This window comes from Cibotium barometz, chromosome 33 (genome assembly GCF_041138505.1).
Source record: "Cibotium barometz isolate CiBa-2024 chromosome 33, ASM4113850v1, whole genome shotgun sequence".
NCBI classification, from domain to species: Eukaryota; Viridiplantae; Streptophyta; class Polypodiopsida; order Cyatheales; family Cibotiaceae; genus Cibotium; species Cibotium barometz.
In genome coordinates, this window is record NC_141078.1 from 45,040,345 (window position 1) to 45,065,943 (window position 25,599).

Consider the following 25,599-nt stretch of genomic DNA (forward strand, 5'->3'; position numbering starts at 1 on the left):
TTCTATGCATGAAGCTCGGCTACAAGGAAGAGCACCCTCTCCCCTTCACCAAAGCATGGAGAGCCGGGAAAGACTCAACACGCAAGCGAGCCCTCATCCTACAGTTTGCAGGAGAGACGGAGAGGGTCACCTTCATGAGGAAGAGGGTCATACTACGGGGTTTAGAGGGAGCTCCTATTTTCTTGGATGATGATCTCACGAGGATGCAGCTTGAGCATAGGAGAGCTTGCATGCCACGAGTCTTACACGCGAGGAGAGAAGGCAAGAAGGCCTTCTATCGAGATGGTCGGGTCATCATTGATGGCCGGCCCATGGATTAGCGGTTTGGGGCCTATGGGACACAGACCAGGCCACTGACAGAGATACACATAGCAGTATGGAACTGTAATGGTTCACTATGGGTGCAGCCTGGACGACTGGAGCATGTTATGGTGGGGAGAGACATCATACTTCTGACAGAGACACATCAGAGCCCAGAGAGAGGGCTACCTCGAGTAGAGGGATTCCAGTGGGAGTCAGCATACAGGAGGACCACATGCCAGGGTACCTCGAGAGGGTCGGGGGGAGTAGCAGTCCTATTCAGACGGGAGCTACAGGGGAGACTGAGAGTGGTAGCACAGGATCCAGAGGCCAGATACATGTGGATCAGCTTACAGCTCTCATAGGACAGGGTTATATACATAGCTCTATGTTACTTTTCTCCATCAGGATCCTCCTATGTCATTACAGAGGACATGCCACAGGAGGAGGAGATAGGAGCCTCGCCATACACTTGTCTGTCAGAGGAGATTATGCATTATTCTACACTAGGGGAAGTATTTCTTACGGGCGACTTCAATGCCCACACACACAGCAGACAGTGTGAGGTGTATGACTATGATGACATGGAGATCCTCCACCCTGTGGATCCAGAGGAGATAGGGGCTAGTCGGGCATCAGAGGACACTGGACCAGACAGAGGACATTATGGGGACCACTTACTAGAGTTGGGAGCCAGGCATCGTCTTGTTATTTATAACGGGATGCTACAGTGGCCGGGATCAGGAGGGATCCCGGCCACATGGGGGTCATACACGGACCGGAGGCACGGTGGTAGACTACATTATGGGGTCTTTGGAGGCATCACAGCTTGTCACCTCATTCTCCATTCCACCTCGTCCTATTGGGGCAGATCATACATACTTGGCATTTTCACTAGCCGGATCACCAGTATCACCAGCCCCCCACATACCGACGCCACACACTACCATCTACTTCACACATGACATGGCAGACATATACACTGGCAGAGTAGAGGATGGGCTCCTACTCATGGATCCCCTGGCATCTATGGATACCATTACAGCCCAGCTCGCATCACTCCTACACACGGCTGCATTACAGAGCTTCCCACATCGTGTACACTCAGGAGAGCCTGCGAGACCTGGGACTATGCCCCAGAACAGATGGTATGATGACGAGTGCAGAGCCCTATACTCACGACTCCGCATACAGAGAGCTTTGGGAGCCATCACAGAGCAGGAGTCGAGGAGAGAGATGAGGAGACTTACTCGCCGCAAAAGGCGGGCCTTCGCAGAGATGCAGGAGCTAGAGATCTTTCATTTCTTCATGAGTAGAGATAGCCTTGTCTCATGGCGGCACTTTAGAGAGCCCCGGACCCCGACACCTATTGCAGACCCACAGACATGGCACACATATGCAGAGGGTCTATACCATGCCCCACAGCAGCCACCTATACCTCAGCCACAGGAGCCTCGACCTACCACAGCTAGCTTCTTTACCCACTCGATGGTACAGGAAGCTATCCGCCGCCTACAGCATGGACGGGCCGCCGACCATATGGGCCTGCAGGGTGAGCATCTCATATATGCAGTAGATTCTTTAGCTCCTTTTCTTGCACACCTGTTTAACAGGGCACTAGCAGAGGGTTTGCCTGCGGAGTGGACGATGCACACCATTGTGCCGATTCACAAAACAGGGGATATGCTCGATCCGAGCAACTACAGGACGGTTATGGTTGGCCACGTGCTGGCCAAACTCTATGGTGCAGTGCTGGAGCAGGAGCTTAGCTTATATGCTGAGCGAGCAGGTTTACGCTCATCAGGGCAGGCAGGCTTCAGGAGAGCTTTCTCTACCACTGACCATGTATTCACTTTGAGATGTATGATTGATCAGGCCAGAGTGAGGAAGAGAAAGCTCTATTGCTGCTTTGTGGATTTCCGCAAGGCATTTGACACAGTACCACGAGAGAGGCTCTTTCAGCACCTGCAGTCTCTTGGCATACGAGCAGATATGACATGGGGCATCTATGCATTATATGAGCAGGTTTTTGGGCGAGTCAGATGTCCAGGAGGTATGTCCGAGACTATTGCTAGCACCATTGGTGTGAAGCAAGGATGCCCACTTTCCCCCACGCTATTTGGGTTATACATTGATGAGGTGGCTGACTTCATTACACGGGGAGGCGGAGATGGAGTTGATTTAGCAGGTACCTCAGTACATATTATGCTCTATGCTGATGAAATTGTATTAGTGTCTGAGTCCCCAGGTGGTCTACAGCAGCATCTACATGCACTCCATGATTTCTGCACACAGAGGGGTCTTACTGTGAACCTTGGGAAAACCAAGGTTATGGTCTTTCATACATCGAGACAGGGCAGGAGTCAGCTGACATTCACTCTCGCCGGATGCCAGGTGGAGGTGGTGACATCATACGTGTACCTAGGGGTTACCTTCTCTGCAGCAGCCACACGCTTTACCATGGGTTCAGCAGCCAGAGCTAGATTGACACGGGGATATGCAGCATTGGCTATGCTAGAGAGACAGTGCCACCAGGCGCATTTTCAGGAGCCCCGGACGAAGGGGTGGCTATTTGACACATTAGTCACACCGGCATTGATGTATGGAGCAGCAGTATGGGCGCCAGGCCTTGCTACCCATTGGTGGACACAGATAGAGAGACCACAGGCCCTCATGATGGCACGCATGATACGCAGCAAACCGTCAGTACCTCATGACATTATCCGAGCAGAGTTTGCTACGCCTCCTATGATGGTAGAGGCCATATTTCAGACTATATGCCTGCTAGACAGATTCAGAGAGATGCCACAGGACAGATTATCATACAGAGCTTTTCAGGCATCTAGACAGTTGGCTGAGGCAGGAGACAGAGGATCATGGTATGCACAGGTCACACATTGGTTCTCACAACATGGCCTAGACATGGATCATCTACCACCATTCCAGTATGACAGGGATGCACCACATATCCGTCTCTCTCATAGTGAGAGGAACAGAGTATTGAGACAGGATCTATGGCAGCTCTATACACGAGAGACATGGATATCGCCTACACAGCCTCTTCCACCGAAGATGCTATACTACAGAGATCACTTCATGAGTATCACTGATGATGGATTTATAGAGAGGCCTAGATACATGGAGGGCTTTTTACCACACGGCTCCCGAGTGGCTATTGGTCAGCTCAGAGTTTCATCACATCGATTGGAGATTGAGACTGGCAGAGCAGCACGGATCCCCCGAGAGGAGAGGGTATGTAGATTGTGCAGAGAGGAGGTGGAGAGTGAGGAGCATTATGTATGCAGATGCAGAGCATATACAGCCATCAGAGAGAGATATCCCATTTTATTCAGAGAGCCACATTCCCTACGCCAGATCTTTGAGACAGCAGACCAGCGCATACTGGGGAGATACATTCTAGACATACAGCGCCACAGAGAGACATTATTACAGGCTCAGACAGCTCCAGAGGGGGGGCGACAGACACAGATTACTACATTTTTTCAGAGATCCATACCCCTCCCAGCCCCTACACGGCAGGGAATTACTCTCCAGAGAGCAGAGACACTTAGAGCCCGCAGGAGACAGAGGACACTTGGCTTTCGGACACCACGCCTATACCAGAGAGAGATGACAGAGATCAGAGCTCAGTTTCACAGAGAGGGTGCGGAGCGACTGGCTCGCTTCAGAGCACACCCAGGCATGTTCTTCAGGGAGCTGTGGACACCCCCTTCACTGATGTATACCATTTTATACCCCCAGTATGGTACAGGATGGAGCCAGCTAGGTTGCATATCATGATTGTATACTCCATGCATATAGCTTTGCATTCTCCTAGTAATAGAGCTCCATCCCCTGCACACCCAGATTCAGCTTTTTTATTCAGTACTTTTTCATTTTGTTGGGATGACAGAGGATACCCCATACAGGTACTCCGATTTGTCTCATAGGCCGAGTTCGGTCTTTTGGAAGACGTTAATAAAATCTTTCTTTCTTTCTTTCTTTCTCTCTCTCTATACATGTGTCATTTGGGGTGCGATGTGCGATTGGACATATCCGCACCTCATCCCATTAGTTGAGAGTGGAGACAGCTAGATATGGGTGGAGGGTAGGTGCACCAAAGGACAAGATATGTCAGCTTTGTCACACAGAGGCTGAGACAGGGGCGCGTTATGTATGAAGATTCCCAGTATACTATGAGATTAGGGGGGGTTCCATTGCTTCTTCCGAGATGGATTTGGACCACTTTGTTGGATTTCCCAAACCAGAGATGCTTGGGACTTTTGCTCCTGAAGTTTCGGAGACACAGGGAGTCCCTTTTGCGCCTTAGACCATCGCTACGTGTGAGAGGACCAGTATAGAGAGCTCTCACCGACTTCTTCCAGACTAGAGTGACGAGGGAAGATTCACCCACTACACCCGACCTTCAGGCTGACTTTCTTTCTTTCTCCCTCTCCACAACCCCGCCCCCCCCCCCCCCCCCCCTCTCTCTCTCTCTCTCTCTCTCTCTCCCCGATGGGCACGAGTCGTGGTATAGTCGAGTATGCACCTAGTTCATGAGGTAGGGACTCAGAATGGATCGCCTTCCCCCACTCCAGTGTGATGGGCATGAGTCTTGGTATAGCGGAGTATGCACCTGGTTCACGAGGCAGGGTCTTTAGGATGGATCGCCTCCCCCCACTCCAGAATGACCCGGACTCCCCATTCATTAGGCTCTCTCAGGATGAGAGGAACCGGGTGATCAGATATGATTTATTGGGACTATACATACAGGATACCTGAATCACAACACGTGAGCCACTCTCACACAAATGGCAGTACTACATGGATACTTTCATGAGGCTTACAAAGAACGGTTGAGGGCCAGATATCTTGACATATACATGTCACATGCCATGTAGATTGTAGTGGGTCAGTTGCGGGTGTCATCGCACCGGATAGAGACAGGGAGAGCCATGGAGATACCTCGTGAGGAGAGGATATGCACTATGTGCCAGTAGGAGGTTGAGTCAGAGGAGCACTTCTTATGCACATGCACTATATATTATGAGATTCGAGGGAGGTTCCACTGTCTCTTCAGAGAGGGGTTTGGACCCTTATCCAGGATTATGGATTGCCTAGATTAGCGGTGCTTGGGGCTCTTCCTACTAGAGCTTCATCACCATAGAGACTCATTGATTAGGGAGTTGAGACCCCATGGGAGACATCCACCCCGCCCCCGGGCGACCATCACTCAGTTCTTCCGACCAGGAGAGGACATCCCACCAGCCCCATGGATGACATACCGATAGCCTCATCGAGTCACACTTTCTTGAGTGCCCGACCCCTTGCCAGACCCCACTTTGGCGTGACTCTGGATCGGGCCACGATACTACAGCGAGCCTGACGCCCCAGACTCCGTGGACCTCACCAGCAACATAGACATCAGCTTGATGGCCGTGCAGGGGGCATACCAAGTCTTGCTGTCCTTGGACCTACTTGTGTAGCATTGATCTATGTAGTCCAGAAAATATGAAAGAATACTGTCGGCGGGATCTTGGTACTCTCCTTCGAATTCTTGACACAGCTAGTCCTCCTCCTGCTGCTACTTCTTCACATCGACAATAGCAGCCTACTTCCCAGCAGAAAACTGTTTGAATACTTCCAACCACTTCCCTTCGTCAGGCACCATTCTATAAACTGCACCAAGGAACTCCCCAAACAATGTGGGTGGTGTGTTGCTTTCTATAGCCTGCGTGAGGGCACCCACCATGGCCCATGTATAAGCACCCCTTTTTATGGCATTGGTGAAATCAAGACAAGGTATTCGTTCCTTGAGCTTGGCATACTCTTCCATGCCTTCTCTGCGGTTTTACAACACGAAAACAATAGCAGCCTTCTGCGCGCGCGCGCACACATAGCGAGCAGAGCATGCTATCATGAAAAACCCTGCTTACCCAATCATGCGCGTTCCAGGCCGTCTATGGATCCATTCATCGCCATTCGCGACTCACATATAAATTCTTAGTTGATATAATATCCAAAGGCACCCCCAAAACTTTCCACTCAGCTAGGCGGTCATGCATACAAAGCGGTGGTAGTGGTGCAAAGGGGGACAACAACTCATATATCTCACGCCATGAAGTTCTATAATGCATACGCAATCCAAAACTACGTCGAGCCATAAGGAAGGAATTAATGTTTCCACTTGGTCTACCACATCATGGATCTCAATAATGGCCTTTTTTGCCGAAAAGAAAGCTTTCCTTCGCTGTGTCAAAGCCAATGGGCGGGCAAGTGGTGCAGTCCAATGTATGCTTTCAGCCCTCAGCGAATTCCCTTGCACCATGTCATGGTCATTCCATGTTACATGTTGTAAAACTTTCTTCCAATCTTGAATAAGGTGCGTGGTGTATGGGCAGCCAGGTATCTTTCCAACAAAACGACCAAACACAACCTCCCAGTGTGTAGTGGTCCAATCACCAATGCCTGAGGATCTCATTCTAACACACATGGCTGCTAACATCTGTGACCAAGGCTGCCACTGTGCTGCAAAATCAGACAACAAAGCAGCTTTTCGTGCAAGGACATGTATGTGTATGTTGAGGATGTTCAATCCACCATGCATATGGGGAGTATATATCTTTGCCATTGACAATAGCCTAAGTGCTTTCTTATGGTGTTTTGATTTTCAAAAGAATTGTAATATTTCGGACATAAAGGCGTCGATCCGATCCCTTGGCCAAAATAGAAGAGGTAAAAAGAGTTGAATATGTGCAATGAGTATGGATTGCACTATTCTCAGGCGCACATGCAGAGGCCAAGTGGAAAGCTTCCAGTAGTACAATTTCCCTTTTATGTGCTGTAATATCTTGTCTGCATGTGCATTAGCAGTAGTGTTCCATGCCAGCGGATATCCCAAATGATGCACAATCTGTGAAGCCTCAATTATTTGCCCTGGCCATATATGAGCATGCCAAGCTTCAATTTAAGTGGCAAGAGTTTGGATTTCTTAAAATTGACTTTGGGGCCTGCCGCACATGCGAAGAGGTCAAGTGCTTCCATTACACACTTGAGATCATCCAGACGATTTCTAGGCAGAAAGAAGAAATCATCTGCATATGCTCGTCTGCATATGCTTGTCCCACAAGTTGATCACCTGATGGCAAAACCAGCCCATGCAAAGTATGCATGGCGAGAAGGTGATCCATATGTAAAAGCAGTGGATGCGTGGCAATGGCATATAGTAACGCACTCAAGGGGCAGCCTTGGCGTACCGATTTGCCTAAGCTCCATGCTTCTGTGAGTTCTCCATCAACAATACCCGATGCCCGACTATCTTGATAAAGCCAGTAAACAATATTTCTCATTTTGTGACCCAAGCCCATACGGCGCATGGTTTCTGCCACAAAGTCCCAGTGGATTACCTCTACGCAATCCTTCGTTTAGCAAGAGTGACCCCCACAGATAAGGAACCTGTAAGACAACGCCATAGGAAAAGCTTTTGCTTGAGAGGCAATTTACTCCTCCATAAATTGCGAAGATTCTTTCGCCACCAAGCAAATGATTTTGTCATATGCCAAAGAGAATTAGCATGTGAATGAATCCATGGTGATGGCTGGAGGAGAGAGTATGTCGTCCTAACCGTTAGGTCAGAAAGAATAACAGGACGAGAATTTGAGCCCACCTGGTGTAACTGCCAATCCTGTAATCTGTCCCTGTTAGATAAAGGAGGGATGGGAAGAAAAGGCTGCAACAAGTCAGCAATTTTCCTCCAAATGAACCTGTGATGCATGGCTAGTGGATAGGAAGCCATAGCCTGAGGGAAGGAAAGCATTTGACCAGTAGCATCAACAACATCATTTATGCACCTAATCCCCAATTTGCTGAGATTGTATGCCCGAATCGGCTCTTGCAGGGCCAATGGATCTACATCACTAGGATCTACACACACACACACACACACACACACACACACTCACTTTTTTTTTTTTTTTTGGTAAAACCAGTTGAAATTGCATTATATCATAAATGTACAAAAGGGTTTGACATCAAGAGGATGTCTAAACCCTAGAACTTTAAAAACAGTAGTAAAAAGTTCTATCGAATATCAGGGCAGTGCTCAAGAAAAGAGCCTATGCCCTATCCATCAGAAACAGTAAAAGAAAAGCTGAACACAACTTACAAGAAACATCCAAATCTTCCTCATGTACGGCATCATATAAGGATTGTCGCAATGAGGCTCGGAAGAACTCATAAGGGTGCTGAAGGGGTGAATTCAGATATGCATGATTTCGCTGTAGCCAGAGGGTCCATAAGGCCCAGTATCTGATCCAATGGAAGAAAAGAGAATACCGTGACAAAGAAGCTGATAACGTGCCAAACGTCCAGAAAAACCTGTAGAACCTGTGTGCAGGAAATCTGAGAGATAAAAAATAGGAGATCTTGTCCAGAGGGTCTCTGGAATATGAACAAGACCACAATAAATGCGGAATACTCTCAGTAGTATGATGACATCTTGGACAAAGAGGAGAGGCAATCCTTCTTTGAGCCAATTTCGCTCCCACTGGAAAAATACCGACAATGCATCTCCAAAGAAAGAGTCTCTGCTTCAATGGCATTTTCAACTTCCATATCAATGTCAGTTTTCCTTTCCACCAAGCTAAAGACTTATCCAGATGCCAAAGAGAATTAGCATGATGAGCAATCCATGGAGGAGGTAATATCAATCGATAAGCCTGTATAGAAGTCAATAGATGCAAAGGCTGAGAGGATAATCTTGAATTTGAAGACTGAAGATGCCAATCTTGAAGCCTGTCTCTTACATCCAATGTTGGAATCGGAATGAAAGGGTGTAAGAGATCTACAATAGCTTTCCATATAGATCTATGATGCATCCCAAGATTGTATTGTTGACATGCTGCCGGAAAAGAAAGAATTTGCCCTCGAGTATCTACCACATCGTCAATGAACCGGATGCCCAACTTCATAAGATTGTAAGCTCTGATTGGTTGCTGTACAGCAAGGGGAGAGTAAAAAACAGCACTCCAATGTATGCTTTCCATTCGAAGCGAGGAAGCTATAGAAGCAGGATGGGGAGACCATTTGATGTGAGAGAGCACTTTCTTCCAATCCTGAATCAAGGAAGTAGAAAATGGACAACCAGGGATTTTACCTTGAAATTTGCCAAGCACTACTTCTGATGGATCAACTAACCAACGACCATAAGCATTTGTGCGCATCTGACCACACAAAATTGCCAACATGATAGACCAAGGCTGCTCTTGTTGAAAAAAGGTTTTGAGCATAGTGATCTTTCTTGCCAGCACATGAAATTTGATGTTTATAATATTCAAACCACCATGCATTCTTGGTGAACAAAGCAGGTCCATTTTGAGCAACCTTAAAGCTTTTTTAGGAAGCTTAGTTTTCCAAAAAATCTCCATGGCTTGAGACATAAAAGAAGAAAGATCTCGAGATGACCAATGTAAGAGAGGAAGGTAGAACTGGACATAGGCCAGAATAATGGACTGAACAATTCGGAGCCGTACGTGCAATGGCCAAGTGGAGATCTTCCAATGTTCTAATTTGTCCTGAATTTTGTTTAGCACCCAAGATATTTGTTGCTTATTTCTGATTTTCCAGCCAATGGGATAACCCAAATGTCTTACTATGCTTTCCGGATAAATAATCTGGCCGGGCCACAGGATAGCATGCCAGTCACAATGCTTGAGAGGTAATAGTTTTGATTTCTGAAAATTAATTTTTAGACCAGCAGCCAACCCGAAATCTGAAAGAGTATCCATCAATAGGCGAAGCTCCAGAGGACTGTTCTTTGGCATGAAGAATGAATCATCTGCAGAAGCGTGTGCAATGAAAGGCCGTGAACCAGAAATCTGAAGCCCCTCTAACTGTCTAGTATCAACCAGATGATCCATATAAAGAAGCAAAGGATGTGAAGCAATAGCATAGAACAAAGCACTAAGAGGGCATCCCTGTCGAACTGATCGTTCTAGAGTCCAAGACTCAGACAAATGTTTCCCTATAAAGCATTGAGCAGTGGAATCTGAGTAAAGCCAATATATGACATTAACTAGCTTTGGCCCAAAACCAAGTTTAGACATGATTTGAGAAACATAATCCCATTGTACCGTATCAAATGCCTTTGCCACATCCACCTGCATGACCAAGACATCTTGAGCAGAATATTTTGCATATTCCATTGCAATGAGAGTATTGGAGATATTATCATGTATATGCCTTCTTCGAACAAAACCATATTGCTTGGGATGAAGTCCATCATGAAGGATATCCTTTATCCGATGTACCAACATTTTAGCAATAAGTTTATATATAACAGGCATCCAAGTGATAGGCCTCCAGTCATCCATTGTCTCACACAGAGGTTTTTTGGGGGAGAAGCTTAACCAGACCATGCTTCCAGGCTGAGGGAAGATGTTGATGCTACCAGGCTACATTAATGAGCTTCAAGATTGGACCCTTCAATTCAGCCCAGAAGGCTACAAAAAATTCAACCGTCAAACCATCCCAGTCTGGGGATTTATGTTTACCCAAATGCTTAAGGGCTTCATCCAATTCAGTATCCGAAAAGGACATTTCCAGCATTGAAGCTTTTTGCAAAGAAACAATAGGAGAAACAAGCTCAATAAATCTGCTCCGAGCCAATGCAGCCTGAGGTGTAGAAGAAGATGGTAGAGAAAAAAGCAGCTGAAAATGATCCAGACATTGTTTTTCTAGCTACGATAAAGTCTGGGTCCACAGACCATCGGGTTTCCTGACTCTCATGATGGATTGACTTTGTCTGTACGTGTGTAAATTTCGAAAGAAAGATTTCGAGGAGCAACCCTTATCTAGCATAGGTTTAACTCTAGCCCTTGTCTGCCATTTGGAAAGCTTGCATTTATCATTAGCATCAATTATGGAAGAAGCACAAGACAATGAATTCTGTTCAGAAGCAGAAAGAGACCTTTGATGGCTAATGTGTACCAAGGACTGCTTGTATGATTTTGCCCACTGGATATGCTGTCTAGTTTCTGCCATGTACCATCTTCCATATTCCTTAATGACATTTTGAATACGATGCACAAAAGAGTTCCAAGCAAAATCCAGATCCTCCTGAGCATGGGATAACAACGGCTTACAAGCCAATCTGATCATTTGCTGGAATTTTTCATGAGAAAGATATAATTGATTAACCTGCAAATGTCTGACTAAAGAGAGCTGAATATCATCCAGAGGCATACCAAATGAAAGGTTGAGCCAAAGTGGAGTGTGATCAGATAGTTGTTGAGAATAATCAGTCCACATTTGACATGTATAATCATCATATTGCTGAGCATGAATAAGATACCATCTATCAAGCCTGGCCCAATATTCTGTAAAAGCATTATGATGATATGTAAATCCCAAAACCGAAGGGTGAGTTGCTGTCCTTAAATCTGCAGTATGAAGCGATGAAGTCATATGTTCCCATTGCTGGATTTCAGAGGGAAGCATATGGGATTTATGTGTAGTATTGTCCTTCCAGTGAGGAGAATTATTAAAGTCACCACAAAGTAGAGCATTTGAGGACCAAGGATATTGGTTTATGGAGTCCCACATTTGAGCTCTGGAAGCTGAAATTTGAGAGGCATACAAGGAGCCTATTTCAAAAATCTCTCCATTGATCATACATTGGATAATCATCCATCGGCCACAAAGATCATTATATGCTACACAAGGCTGCAGATCATGTCTGGCTAAAATGCACAGCCCAGAGAATTGTCCAGATCCTGCATAAAATATATCATATGCTCTTGCAGACACACTACATCTGGATGAGTATTATTTATATAATGCCATAGGAGCCTCCATTTATGCTGATTGCAGAGGCCCTGTATTTTATAAGAAAAACATTTAAGAGAAGTACGCATGAAAATATGTACAAGAGATGAGCAGTCCTCAAAGAGAAAGGGAGGCATCAGGCCTCTGCCATTGCCACAGGGTCTTGCTGACCCTTAGAATCCAATTCCCTGACTAGATCATCTTCTTCACAAAGTGGAATACCCTTCTTAACTGCATTGACCCATGCCTTTGAGATGGGGCTGTCCGAAGAGGTAGAAGGTTGACCAGGAGATGGAGCAGAAGCATCCCAATTTCGAGATTGGAGAGGTCTTTGTTTGAGGGGCACCGTCTTCTTTGCATTCTGCCAATCATCGTGAGAAGATGAATTATTTTCCACTAGCTTGCTTTTTCCTTTATCCTTGTTTTGAGTTGAATTGGCTTGGTTCCCTGTATGAACTGAAGGCTTTGCTCCTTTAGCTTCAGTCTTTTCCACATAAGTCTTTTGACCTCCTTTATTAGATGGCGGAGGAATGGCAGCTGGAGGAGGCGGATGAAGGATTGAGGGACACTCAGAAGCTAGATGCCCGAACTTGTGACAAGAGAAACAAGCTCCAGCAAAAATGCTGCATTTCAAAGTGAAATATTTCTTTCCCAAATTAACACCCTCAATCTCAACTACAATAGAAGAGGGGGTTGGTCTATCAGTATCCCATAAGATGCAAAAACGATTTTTATTACCTGTGGGACGAGGGGGACAGATCACTTGTCCCAATGTCATTGCTAAGCCTAGAAGCTCTGTTCTCATGTAATCTGGAAAATCAACGACTTCAACCCATACAAGGCAGTGATGTTTGATGAGATTTTGATAATCCTTATTAGGAGACCAAGGCATGATGTGCACCATTTGACGACCAAAAAATAAAGGGGACATTTCCAGCATCTTTTGTTTTGTCAATGCATCCAAGAGATGAACTTCATAAAATCCTCTGGAGGCAAAATAGACTCCTTCTACATAGCATCCACCTAGGAGAGAATTCACTCATTGTCCCACATCATTAGCCAAGGGTATTTTACCTGGAAAAAAGATGATGACTGCAGTTTGAGAGAGCTTCTTCAGAGGATGCACAAGAGAAGGCAACTTCATCTTGTAGGTGAGTTCCGGAGCAGGTAGTATCCATTCTCTTCTGCTTTGTTGAAAATCCTCATTCAACATATCAAACACATAGGAAGCATCTTTAGATAAAGGAGCTATGGGGGGCAGAGTTTCCCTTGATTGTCTTTTAGGTTCAGGAGAAAGTGCTCTCTTGACATAATACTTGCTTGTTTCTGCCATCGAGACTATTCGATTCAGCAGAAAGACACAGATCAGAAAAAAGGGGACAGCTCTATTGGAATACTATCTTACACAGAAGGGAAAACAGTGACCTGAAGCGAGGGGCGCACACACACACACACACACACACACACACACACACACACACGCACACACACACACACACACACTCCTATACACGCACACAGGTTGCGGAAGAGAGGAAGAAGAGCAGATTGACGATGAGAAAACAGTGCATCTGGGAACAAGAGAAGGTCGCGAAGAGGGCTTCAGGGCCGACACAGTCCAGGAAGGAGGCCCGACACAGTCTAGGAACACGCGCCTCACCACACGTGCTCACCCACAAGGGGCGAGCAGATCGTCGAGGGAGCAGGCGAGCAGGTCGAGGGAGCAGGCGAGCAGGTCATCGGCGGCCTTCACCACACACACACACACACACACACACACACACACACACACACACACCCTCCTTCCCTTTCCCTCCCACAAGATCCCCATGCCCTAACCCTGCCCAGTTTTCCAATCTTGAAAAGAAGTATTGTTAGTTTACTTTTATGTCTGATGCTATGGTTTTGTGTTCGACATACGTATTTACCATTGGAAGATATTCTTTTTTTGTACAAAAAAATAACCTGAGACTGTGAAAAGTTCAAACAAGTAAAACAAATCTAACTCTACATCCTATGGAAAATGCTGGTAGTGAATAACTTTGCAATTTCCTCTACTTGCAAAGTTAACTTCTTATTTTCCTGGTTGTTTGCTTGAGGTGCAGGTATGGATGCTCAAGTGGCTTACTCATTCCACCATAGAAGACAAGAAAATCCAGAAAAGTTCAAAAATCAATTGATGAATCAGGCAAGAACCATTCTTATCAAAAGGTTGGACACATGCAGAATGAGAAGCCCCAGATTGTTTTCTCTGCTGCATTTTTAAGACTGCCAAAAGAATACAGGTGTTTGCTATATCCTAAAGAGAAATGTAAGAACCGAACCATGAATCATGCAAGTGCATTCATAATAAAAAGGTTGCCTCAGCAAAAGAATCAAACCATGAATCATGCAAGGGCATTCATAATGAAAAGCTTACAATAGAAAATGAGCAGAAGTTAATGTTTTTCCAGTCCTCTATTTGTATCCTTTGTACAACCAATCACTGAAACCTGCAGAGAATGCCAGTTTGTATGTGTAATACCAGGGACAATAGTAGGTTTCATCTTGTGTTATGGAAAATCTCCTTTCACAAACAAAGAAGATTCTCTTGTATACAAAAGGTTTTAGAAGAGACTAGTGACTTGAAGGCTGCTGCGTGGGCGAGCGTAGTGGTGTTGGTTTGAGACTTTGAAGAGGGAGGTCTTAAAATCACCACTGGCTCCGGGCTGCTTTTTGTAGCCACAGTTGTACTGCCTTTGGACGGAAGACCATGTTTTTTTTTTTTTTTTTTTTGGGGGAAAGAGATCCTTCTGTTAGTTAAAACAAACAGCCATAGGCTACGTGCTCAAAACCCTCAAAAGAGGTCAAGTAAAAAAATAGGGAAGGTGGTTCCTCCATGGCTGGACACTTTTGGAGGGAAACTACCTCATACAAGGGGGGGGGGAAGCCACACAGGTGGCCTGTAATGCCAAGTGATCTCACCATCCCGATCGGAGGGAAAGGGACCTGACCGCCATGTGCGCAAAAAAGCCTCTCACCACCTAGGCATGCGATCTGATGCACCCTGCATATTCCCCCACTCACCAGGGAGGGTATGAATGATATCAGTCCAAATGAAGCAGATGGACTCAGTTTGTGGCGCAACGGGTGGGTGGGTTTTTTTTTTGGGGGGGGGGGGGGGGGGAGGGTGTTGCAAGTGCCCTCAATGTCCGCGCTCTGCAACGGACCTGCTATATGTGCCTGGCAGCAATACTGCTGATGATCTCTCGTCTCTGACTAGTGGTTGGAGACTAGGTCTCTGTACGTAAGTCAGGAGTGGATACAATTTCTATCCTGCAGTATGAAAGCTGTCCCACAACCCCTTCCGAAAGTAGAAAGAGATGCCCTGGTTAGTCTTTCTGAGTTAGGGTCCTGCCGCTCCCACTTTCTACGGTCCAATTGTACATCCGTCAGAAGTTGGCTTTCCGAAAGCCACAGCAAGAGCTATCACATGCCACCTTTCCCGGGACACGCGGGTAGGGGGAGGAGAGGGGGGGGGGGGGTTCGGGGGCAGAGAGGGGAATGTTGATCATGGAAGCCAAGAATCCTCAGCGTCTGAAGTGAGCCGCCGATAAAGTCCTCAGAGGGCAGAGAGTTAGTTGAGACCCTGATGGCCAACTGAGAAAATGGTGTGGCCCCCCATATGAGTGGAGGACTGCAAGGGCGATGTCATGGCTGATGAAGGCTCTGCCCGTGTGTGGAGGAGGGGGGGGGTGGGGGCGATCTGGAAGAGGAATTTACCAGGGAAGGAGGATGGTTGCGTTAATGGTGAGGGTAAGCTGCTCTCTCCCTTAGGCACTTGATCTGTGTCCCTTGGGGTGGAAAAAGGGGGGTGGTGGTGGAGCCTCCTCAAGCTGGCCCACTCTCCCAGGGATTGAGCGGGTCTGGTGGAGAGGGGTCCCAGGCAATTTGAGTGAGTGCTCAAGGGGTGGCTAGTGGGCATCGTAAAGAAATCTGTGAGAGAAGAAAGGCCTTCGAGGGCTCTCCACCTGGCTGGAGGCCACGATCGACCAGCTTGCCCAACAAGGTTCTGCTCTGAATAGTTGGGTCAATGATGTCCAGCCCACCATGGTGATAAGGTTGGATGATCACCCCCCAAGCCACCTTGGCTGGCAATGGCCGGTTGTCAGTACCAGCCCACAAAAGATTCCAGATCACTCTGTGCACTCGCCCGAGGCATACCCCAGAGAACGCCGAACAAGAAGTAATGTGCCACATGGTAGCTAGGAGTACCTGGTTGGCCACAACCATGTGGTGGCGAGGGATAGCTTGGGAGTGCTCCACTAAAGAAGCTTCTTCTCCGAATGCTCAGAAGAAGAGGGGCAAGCTGTTTCTGTAGCAAAATACCGATCCCGACCTGACAAAACGAATACTTGACTGGGGTGCCACCAGGGTTCTGCTGAAAAGAATCGACTGGTGCGAAGCCAAGGTGGCTGAGGAGCCAACCTAGAAACCACACAACTTCTGCTAATTGTTCTGATTGTGTGAAGCTAAGCAAAAAGTCCTCAATGGCTAGTGCAAATCTCTGTGGATTCCCTTCCTTTCTTGAGAGGTAGGTGGCTGTGTCATTTGCAAACTTGGATTCTAGCAGCTTTTCTTGAGATGTGATGGGGAGGTGAATACCCTATAGTTCGGTGCCCTAGTTGGACAAAAAACTGCTTGTGGCCTTGGCTGATTGATTTGGAAATCGAGAATAAAGCGTAGAAAGCCTACGATAGAGTAGGTTGGGCTTTCCTAGAGGGCACCATGCTTTAGATGGGATTCCCAGCAGGCTATGGATCTAAGGAGTTTCTCAAAGTCCAGGAGGACCATATCCTCCTGAAGGAGGCGTGCCGTGGCGATTTCGTCCTAGAAGTGAAGATGTTTTCGAGGATGCGAACCCTGTTTGGATGCCATGGGAAGGTGGGGACGAAGGCGGTGGCTGATGGCTCGGACGAGGATTTTGTAAGCATTGCCAAGGAGGGTGATAAGGCACTATCGTTCTACCTTCTTGTAGTCACCACCCTCCTTGGGAATCAAGTGAATGAGACCCTCAGAAAGCCCCTTTGGCATGAGGCTTGTGATCATAATCTCATTGAAGGCATCCCAAAAACCATCCTCGAGAGGTCCTAATGACAAAGAAAGAGAAGCTGGAAGGCCACCGTCCATTCTGGAGCACTTGCAGCAAGGCTCAAAGAGCCTCCCTCAGCTCTTCAGTTAAGAAAGGGGAACTCAAAAACTTTGTAGAGACTTGGGGAGACCACCTCTTGTGTGTGCTGCCAAACCCTCTCTCGCTGCCTCAATCTATGGGGTGAGGGGGCTGGCCAAGAGAAGCCCTCTGTAGAAATCTGTGGCAATGGCAGACACTTGGGGGAAATGTGAGGGGACCAGCCGGGAGAAGCCCTCTGTAGAAATATGTGGCAATGCACACACCTGGGGGAGATTTGACTGGATACTGCCATCTGGACCCCTTAGCCTATGGACCTGGTCTCTGAGGTGATGCGGACCTGTCAGCTCCAAAAAATCATGCATGACCCTGTCTCCTGCTTGGGTCCAAAAAGAAGCACGGGCGTGATACCGAAACTCCATCCTCTTTTCCTCTACCTCTATCGAGTGTATCTCCATGCGGGCAGTCTCCATCTGGGATAGCAACTATGGGCTAACTGGGGTCTGCTCTTGAAGTCATTGAAGAGGATCTAGGCTCTTGCAAAGGCTCCTCTGGATCCCGAAATGCGATGGGTCTATCCTAGGCTGCCCTCTATAAGAGTGAGCCAATCTCAGGTGGATGACTGAAAGGTGTGGGTACGTCCTCGTAACTTCTGCTTCTACGGGTGCGTCCTGCTGAGAGGTGGTGTTCTTGAAGGAATAGGATGTCTGCTGGGGGCATTTTTACGAGGAGGCCGTGGTGCCTCAAGGTGGGCACTGAAGTTGCTACTACTGAAGGATCTACTAATAAAAAGAAAAAAGGCCGTTGGGAGGAGTACAAAGTACTAGCGCTGCACGAAAAACTTCTCTCTGAGAAACTTTTCTGAAATAAGAGGTGCTATGAAAGACTAGTGGTGTGAAGGCTGGAAATGTGATACCTCTTGGGAATGACTTGGTAATTCTATTGCTAGCTTGAACTCCACACATGTTCAGAGATTATAACCAACAGAGGCAATCCATGGTACCTAGGCAAGTTTTAAGATTCCAATGAACAGAGGCAATCAATGTTTTACATGCAGTGTGGTTGATCGTGGTAACGCACAAGCAACCTTCTTTAAACCTTTACTTTCGTGACATCTTTCGCATTCATTCACTGAGTAGAGAAATGAAATGATATATTGACGTCTCTAAGAGGCCATAATGGCCTATGAGACCAAAACTGAGAGTACAGCTGAAGTTGGTGTCTCATCAAAGAGAACAACTAAATGAGACTAAAAAGTACAATAAACTGATTGCCCTATAGTTATAAGAACAGAACTGTAAGACTCCGAGATGATAGTGAGTAGAAAGTACTAGAAAATGCTGAAAAATGTATATCAGGTAGATCCATGTATGCTGATCAGCTGAAGTGTTGCCCTCTCCTTAGATCAAGTATCTCCGCCATGGGAGTGTCTAGAATGGACAGGTCGTAGAAGCGAGGTAGGTGCCTCCGATGCCGAGCAATAATGGCTCTGATTTGGCGATGGTGAGGCTGCCGTGGTCGGGATGCTGGTGGGCGTGGCCGACGAGCACGACATAAGATAACTGCTCTATCAGCGGTGACTCCATGGGAGCGTGGTCGGTGCCTCGATGGCCCAATGGAGGAGGTATCAGGAGGTGTGTGGGATGGGTTGCTCCATCTTCAAAGGCAATTGCACTTTGGATAACCTCTTCATCATGAGAAAGTTATAACCAAAGCGTGTCTCTGAGTACTTCAAGAGATCCTTTTTGGGCGATCTCTTGCGGAATTCATTCAAAATAAACTGATGGTTTTGAATGAAGCTTATTATCTCCATGCCTTTTTGAATGTGTGGATCAACCCATGGCAAGCTGCCAACATCCTTCAATAAGTTGCTCAAACAATGAGCAAAGCATGGACTAAATGTGATATGTGGATACCTGTCTTCAAGCTTAAGACTAGCTGCTCTATTTGTTGCCTCACCATTAGCTAAGAACTGAATAACATTCTTTGGTCCAACTTTCTCAATACCTTCGGCCCACTCTTCCACAAGCTGATCTGCAGTTTTTCCAGTCCCAGAAGCATCATGTGAGGAAATGAATTGCATTCTTCCTCGAGAATAAGCAACCATGCCATGAATGGACCTTTTTTGAGTGTCACTCCAACCATCTGCAATAAGTGACACACCATTCATTGCCCAACTTTCATGCATAGACTCTAAAGCACATTCAATTGTAGCTTTCTCCTTTTGCAACAAGGTGGTGCGTAGTGTCTCATACGAAGGAGGCTTGTATGTTGGGCCATACCGTGCAATCTCCTGGACCATTTCAACATTGAATGCTACATGATCATGATAAAAGAACCTTGCAACAACTGCATCTACCCTCTCTTTCTTGCGGGGATCCCAAGCTGCTCCCAAGGTTTGCTGCTTGCCGGAACTTGCACCCATAGACTGCGAATCTTGGGAAAATGCATAGCTCCCAAGTCCTCCATACTGTTGTCCATCTCTTCCCCATGTCTACTGAAGTAAGATGCATCAATTGCCGGTTTCTTTCGTTTACATGGCATAGATGTGCTCTCACACGGTTTGCTCCTCCTGACTTCTCTTTGTTACATTGCTTGCATTTCCATCGTGTTGCACCTCCCTTAGATGAATACCTTTCTAGCCTTTCAACCTCGTCCCACCAAGTAGCATTCGAAGCTGATCGCTTTGAACCCGAGTAAGCCATGATTTTTGCAAATTCGGGCAAAAAGTTGAATATACTTTCAAAGTTAACCATTACAGAGAAATGAGTCCTTTTTTTTTCTTTTGTTTAATGGGGAAATGAAATGAAATGTTATATTAACGTCTTCAAAAGGCCATAATGACCTATGAGACCAAAAGTTACATCATGGTGGATCTGATACAATGTCTGGATAAAAAAACCCAGAAAATGAAAAATAAAGATGATACTACTGGCACCTAGAAAATGAAACTGGAACTGGAAGGTACACTATGGAGGTACCTCCATCTCATAATATGTGCCGCATCGGACACTGGCGGATCTCCTCAATATCCTCTGTGGTCAGCACCCTGACTGGGTGTCCCGCATGCCTCGCAAGAATAATCCGAATCTGCCGCTGCAACCTCCGTCTATGCTGGGATGCCCTCCTCCGTAGTCGTGGGCGTCTGGACCACCCAAGCTCAATCGCACGATCAATCAGTGTACCCCTGGTGTGGGCGGTATCCATGTCCTGCTGCTGCTGTGGTCCATCTGGCGCAGTGATGGCTGGACTAAAGAAGTCTGTAATGTGCCTCTGAGTCTGGCTCTCTGTGCGCCTAAGCAGGCTATCTCTATGTCTCCTCAGCTCAAGCAAGAACAATCCCAAACACCTCTGGTCCTGGTACCCCATGACTCTGGAAAGTGGTCCAAAATCCTCTCTGAATAAACAGTGGAAACGACCACGTATCTCATAGTATGCAGTACAATGGCATATATAATGCAGCTCTGTCTCTCGCTCCCTATGGCATACTCGGCATATCCTGGCCTCAGCTGGTATACCTCTATATCGGCCAATCTCAATCTCAAGCTGGTGTGAGGATGTGCGAATCTGACCAATAGCACATCGTACTGCATGAGACAAGTGTACATCCATGTAACTGGGTCTGATCACAAAACCATCTGCTGTGAGCTGAAGAAAATGCTCTCTGTAGAAAGCCATCTTCGTGCCCAGCTCCTCAGTCGGCTGTATCCATGTCCTCCTAATGTCCAGCTGAACTAAATCCTGACGGATGAGTCTGGTAATCTCTGTCCGTGTAAGAGTGAGAGAGGGTGCCTCCAGAGAATACTGGAAGGGAGGCAATCTGTCCATGCTAAAACCATGTGCCTGGAACCAAGATGTCATCTGTCCATACCAACAAGCCGTGTCTCCCTGTAAAGCTAACTGTCGGGAGGACTCCAGGGCGAGGCGTGCATATCTGTCTCGGGGGAGATCCCACAAGCCATGTATGTAGGAGACTGATCTCGTAAGAGCCTCAATCACCAGAGGGGCAGCCGCCAGCTCTGCTCGAATAATCTCATGAGGTACCACAGCCTTGGCTCTAATAAGCCTAGCAATCATAGATACCAAAGGCCTCTCCATACCTCTCCACCTGCCTGCGCTGTGATGGCCCACTGAAGGTCCCCATATCTGCACTCCATAAAGCATAGCTGATGTCACTAGAGTGTCAAAAAGCCAGAGTTTCGTTCGAGGTTCCTGAAACTGAACCTGCGAACACATCCTCTCCAAACCACCCAGGGCTGCATGTGCTCTAGTCAATCTAGTCTCTGCTGCTCTCCTCATCGAAAACACTGGCCCACTGAATACTACCCCAAGATATGTATATGCATCTGTATACTCCACAATCTCCTGCCCATATGTAAATGTGGAAGCTGATCGCCTAACCCACTGTGGCGTGGTGTTAAACACCATAACCTTGGTTTTGCCAAGGTTGACAGACAATCCACTATCATGTGCAAACTCATGTAAAGCATCCAGATGACGCTGCATACCCTCAGGGGAGTCAGAGATCAACACAATATCATCAGCATATAACAATAGTGGGATCCATGTACCTGCTAGCTGGGCTCCTCTGTCCCCCAATCTCTCAATGTAGTCAGAAGCCTCATCCACATACATACCAAACAGTGAAGGAGATAACGGGCAACCTTGCTTCACTCCTATAGTGGAGTGAACCAAAGTAGAGACCCCTTCTGGGGTGCGTACCTGTCCTGCAACTGATCTGTATAAAGCCATAATTCCCCATATGAGCTCTGTGGGTACCCCCATCTCCTGTAATCGCCTCATCAATCTGGCTCTGGGCACTGTATCAAATGCTTTGCGGAAGTCCACAAAGCTACAATAAATCCGTCACCCATGCGACCTGCCCTCCTCAATAATGGCCCGCAAAGTCAAGATGTGGTCAAGAGTAGAGAAACCTCTCCTGAACCTTGCCTGTCCCTCTGCTCGAATGCCAACTCTCTCTGCCCATCTACTCAACTGCTGCTCAAGAATGGATGCATACAATCGTGCTAGTGTGTGACCAATCATAATAGTGCGATAATTCCCTGGCTGCATAGGGTCCCCTGACTTGAAGATAGGCACGATGGTGGACCTACTCCAAGTCTCGGGTAAGCCTTCGCACACAGCACGATTGAACATCACTGCTAGAAGCTCTGCCAGCATGTCTCTCGCATGAATAAAGTGCTCAGCAACCAATCCATCGTGATCATATGCTCTCCCAGTCTTCATCCTATCAATGGCCTTCCTTACCATCTCTGCGGTAAAGAAAGTACATGTCTGTGGGCATGGTGCTGGCGGGTCAGGAAAAGGTGTCTGTCCAGGAACTGTATATAGAGATGCTGCATAACTACCCCAGACCTCTGTAGAAGTGATGCCCAAAGCAGGGGAGGACTCATGAAACAGACGCCAAGCCTCCCTCGAATCCTGGCTCAAGAACAGCTGGTATAATTCCTGCTCTAGCTGAGCAAGGAAGGCCCGCTTCTTCCTTCGCACAAGGCGTCGGAAGGCAATACGTGACTGTCGGTGAGTAGTGACTCCCAAAGCAACCTCCCGCTGCAGTCGGGCTCTGGTCTCTCTGCACTCCTCATCATACCAGCTGTTCTGGGGCATACATCTAGAATGCTGTCTCTGTCCAGGCTGAGTATGTGGATATGCCTCTCTCGCTGCATCATGTAAAGTCTCTGTCAGTATATGGGTCAACTCCTCCAAAGGTCTCCCTGGCTCCTCTGTGTACAGACGTCTATAAATCCCATCTGTGTAGACAGCATCAGTCTCTGAGGTAAAAGTATATCGAGTGTGATCTGCCCCTCGTGTCCTCTGAGCTGTGGTAAAGTGAAAAGAGATAGTCAATGTCAACAATGCATGATCCACTACTACCCCAATGGGCCGACATCCAACTGTGAAGTCCTCAATGCATGAAACAAAGCTGGGCATAGCCATAACATAATCCACTGTGCTAGCACCATGTCTATGTGGAAAGCAAGTAAATCCAGCTGCTGACGGAAACCTCTGCAAGCCATTAAGTATGGCCAACCCATGCGCAGTCCCCATATCTACCAAATATCTCCCATACTCTGTGCACTCCACATCCTGTGAGCGTCTGTCTAATCCCATATCCAGAGTGTCCAATTCTCTCAGCATCTCCTCCGAGGTGTCATAAAAGGCTGTCTGGCGGTTGCCCGTCCGGGCATTAAAGTCCCCTAACAGGATGATGTCTCCATCCCTAGCGAACTCCCATATGTCATCATCTAGCACAGAGAAAGGAGACTGCCCTCTAGGTGCTGCATATGTCGATGTACTAGGAGCAAAATAGCATATGGCAATATACAGGAATCTGCCTGTGTCGGCCCTCAGTCTCACCCACATATATCTGGCCTGATCATCTCTCCGAACTATGTGTAGAAGCGGTTGCAGCTCCTCCCTGAAAAGAACTGCCACCCCTCCTGATCCTCTACTACTGTGTACCGATCTCGTCCCTACTCTGCAAGCTGTCTCCCATCTGTATCCTGTCACCTGTGGCATCATCTGACCAGGGGCCTGGTGAGTCTCCGAGTAGAAGACTATATCTCTATCTCTAAAGCTGTCCTCAAAGGCACCTACATCAAGTCTGAGGGATCCATTGCAGTTCCAGGCTGCCAGCTTTAATTTGGTCCCATAGGTCTCGCACCGTCATGTAGAGCGTCGCTCCACGATGACCACCCTCCCTTCTTTATAAATTGCTATCTTACCCTTTTCTCTTGCCGCTCTAATCTCTGGCATGACTTCCTTCATATGTGCAAGCTGTGAAAGAGTAAGATCATCACCAAGAAAAATGCCTGTATTCTTTAAAGTGGGTCGTCTCTTCAAGAACTCCTTCTTCGCCTCAATAGAAGGGAAGCGAAGTATGAGAGCTCTTTCCTTTGATGTTTCCCCGTTGCCTCCGCTTTTTTTGCCCACTCTCCAGGCTTTTGCGTGTGTCGGACTGTCAATCCCCATCAACACCATAAGCTCTTTCACCTCCTCTTCAACTTTATCCCCGTCTTTAAGGCCGGTAATCCTCACATGCAAAGCACGTGTACGTCTTCGTTGTTCCTCTTCCAAAGTCATGTTAATGATTGTAGGTGTAGGGGTTGTTATCTCCTTACCTTTACCCTTCTTGGCGACCTCTATCCACTTCTCCGCTTCATCCATCTTCTTTTGCGTCTTGGTGATGACTTCCACCCATGAGGAAGTCTTTGCTTCTTGTTGCTTCTCTTCTTCCTTAATTGCCCGTACTTGTTCCTTGATAACCTTGAGCTCTTCTATCATGGATGGCTGAATTTCACCTTCTTCAAGTCCACCATTTGCCTTGGCCTCTGCAAGCTCCCTCTGAAGAGCTGAAATTACGCCTTTGAGCGTGTTGACTTCCCCGTGAAGGTCTTTGACTTCCGCTATGAGGTCCTCCTTCTCCTCTTTCCACCGCTTACCCTCATTGAATACCATTTGGAGAAAGTTTGCTTTCTCCTTCCACCATCCCTCCATCTCTGCCTTCCATTCCTTCATTTCCTTTTCCACATTTGTTATCCTCTTGTTTGTGACCATAAAGGTCGCCTTCGTCGGGTTGCGCAAAGGGGAAGCCATGGAAGAAGCGAGAGAGAGAGAGTTATGCTGCTGCCTTGGGGGCCTGAGCAAGGGTGGGTGGGTGGCTGGGTGGGTCGGTGGGTGGGTGGGTGGGTGGGGGAAGGGCGGCGGCCAGCCTAACGGATAGATAGGCTGGCCATTGCCAGCGGACCTGTGCGGCGTACAACGAACAGGGCAGCAGGCGCGAAGGAAGGCGGCGGAAGCGAGCAGGGTGGCGGCGGTGAGCAGGGGAGGCGACGGACAGGGAAGGGCGGCGGAAGCGAGCAGGGCGAATGCAGGCGGCGCTAATAGGGCGGCGGAAGCGATGAGGGTGGCGGCGGCGAGCAGGGGAGGCGGCGGACAGGGAAGGGCGGCGGAAGCGAGAGAGAGAGAGAGAAGGGGGGCGCAGGTAGGCAGGCAGCGGGAGGGAGAGCGAAGGGGGGCGCAGGTAGACAGGGAAGGGCGGCGGAAGCGAGAGAGAGAGAGAGAAGGGGGGCGCAGGTAGACAGGCGGCGCAGGTAGGCAGGCAGCGGGAGAGACTGTGCAGTCCAGATTGTTACATAGGTAATTTTTAAAACACCAAAAGTTCAAACAAAGAAAGAGAGAGAGAAGAAAGAGAAAAGCTTGCTGCCTTGCCTTCTAAAGATGTAAACTGTTGAACTTGAGTCTTGATCACTCGGGCCTAGGCAGATTGCACTGTTGCTGCTTGCAGG

At 47.6% G+C, this 25,599-nt stretch overlaps 1 protein-coding gene across 3 annotated transcripts in view; it reads left to right on the forward strand.

Annotated features, from left to right (window-relative positions):
- LOC147619636 (diacylglycerol kinase 1-like) overlaps nucleotides 1-25,599 on the forward strand; it is a 174,638-nt gene that overhangs the window by 107,709 nt on the left and 41,330 nt on the right. For all 3 annotated transcript variants that reach the window (XM_086773305.1, XM_086773307.1, XM_086773306.1), the window contains one exon: nucleotides 14,229-14,311. In XM_086773305.1, coding sequence (XP_086629431.1) covers nucleotides 14,229-14,311 — 83 coding nt within the window. The remainder of the gene's footprint in view (nucleotides 1-14,228; nucleotides 14,312-25,599) is intronic.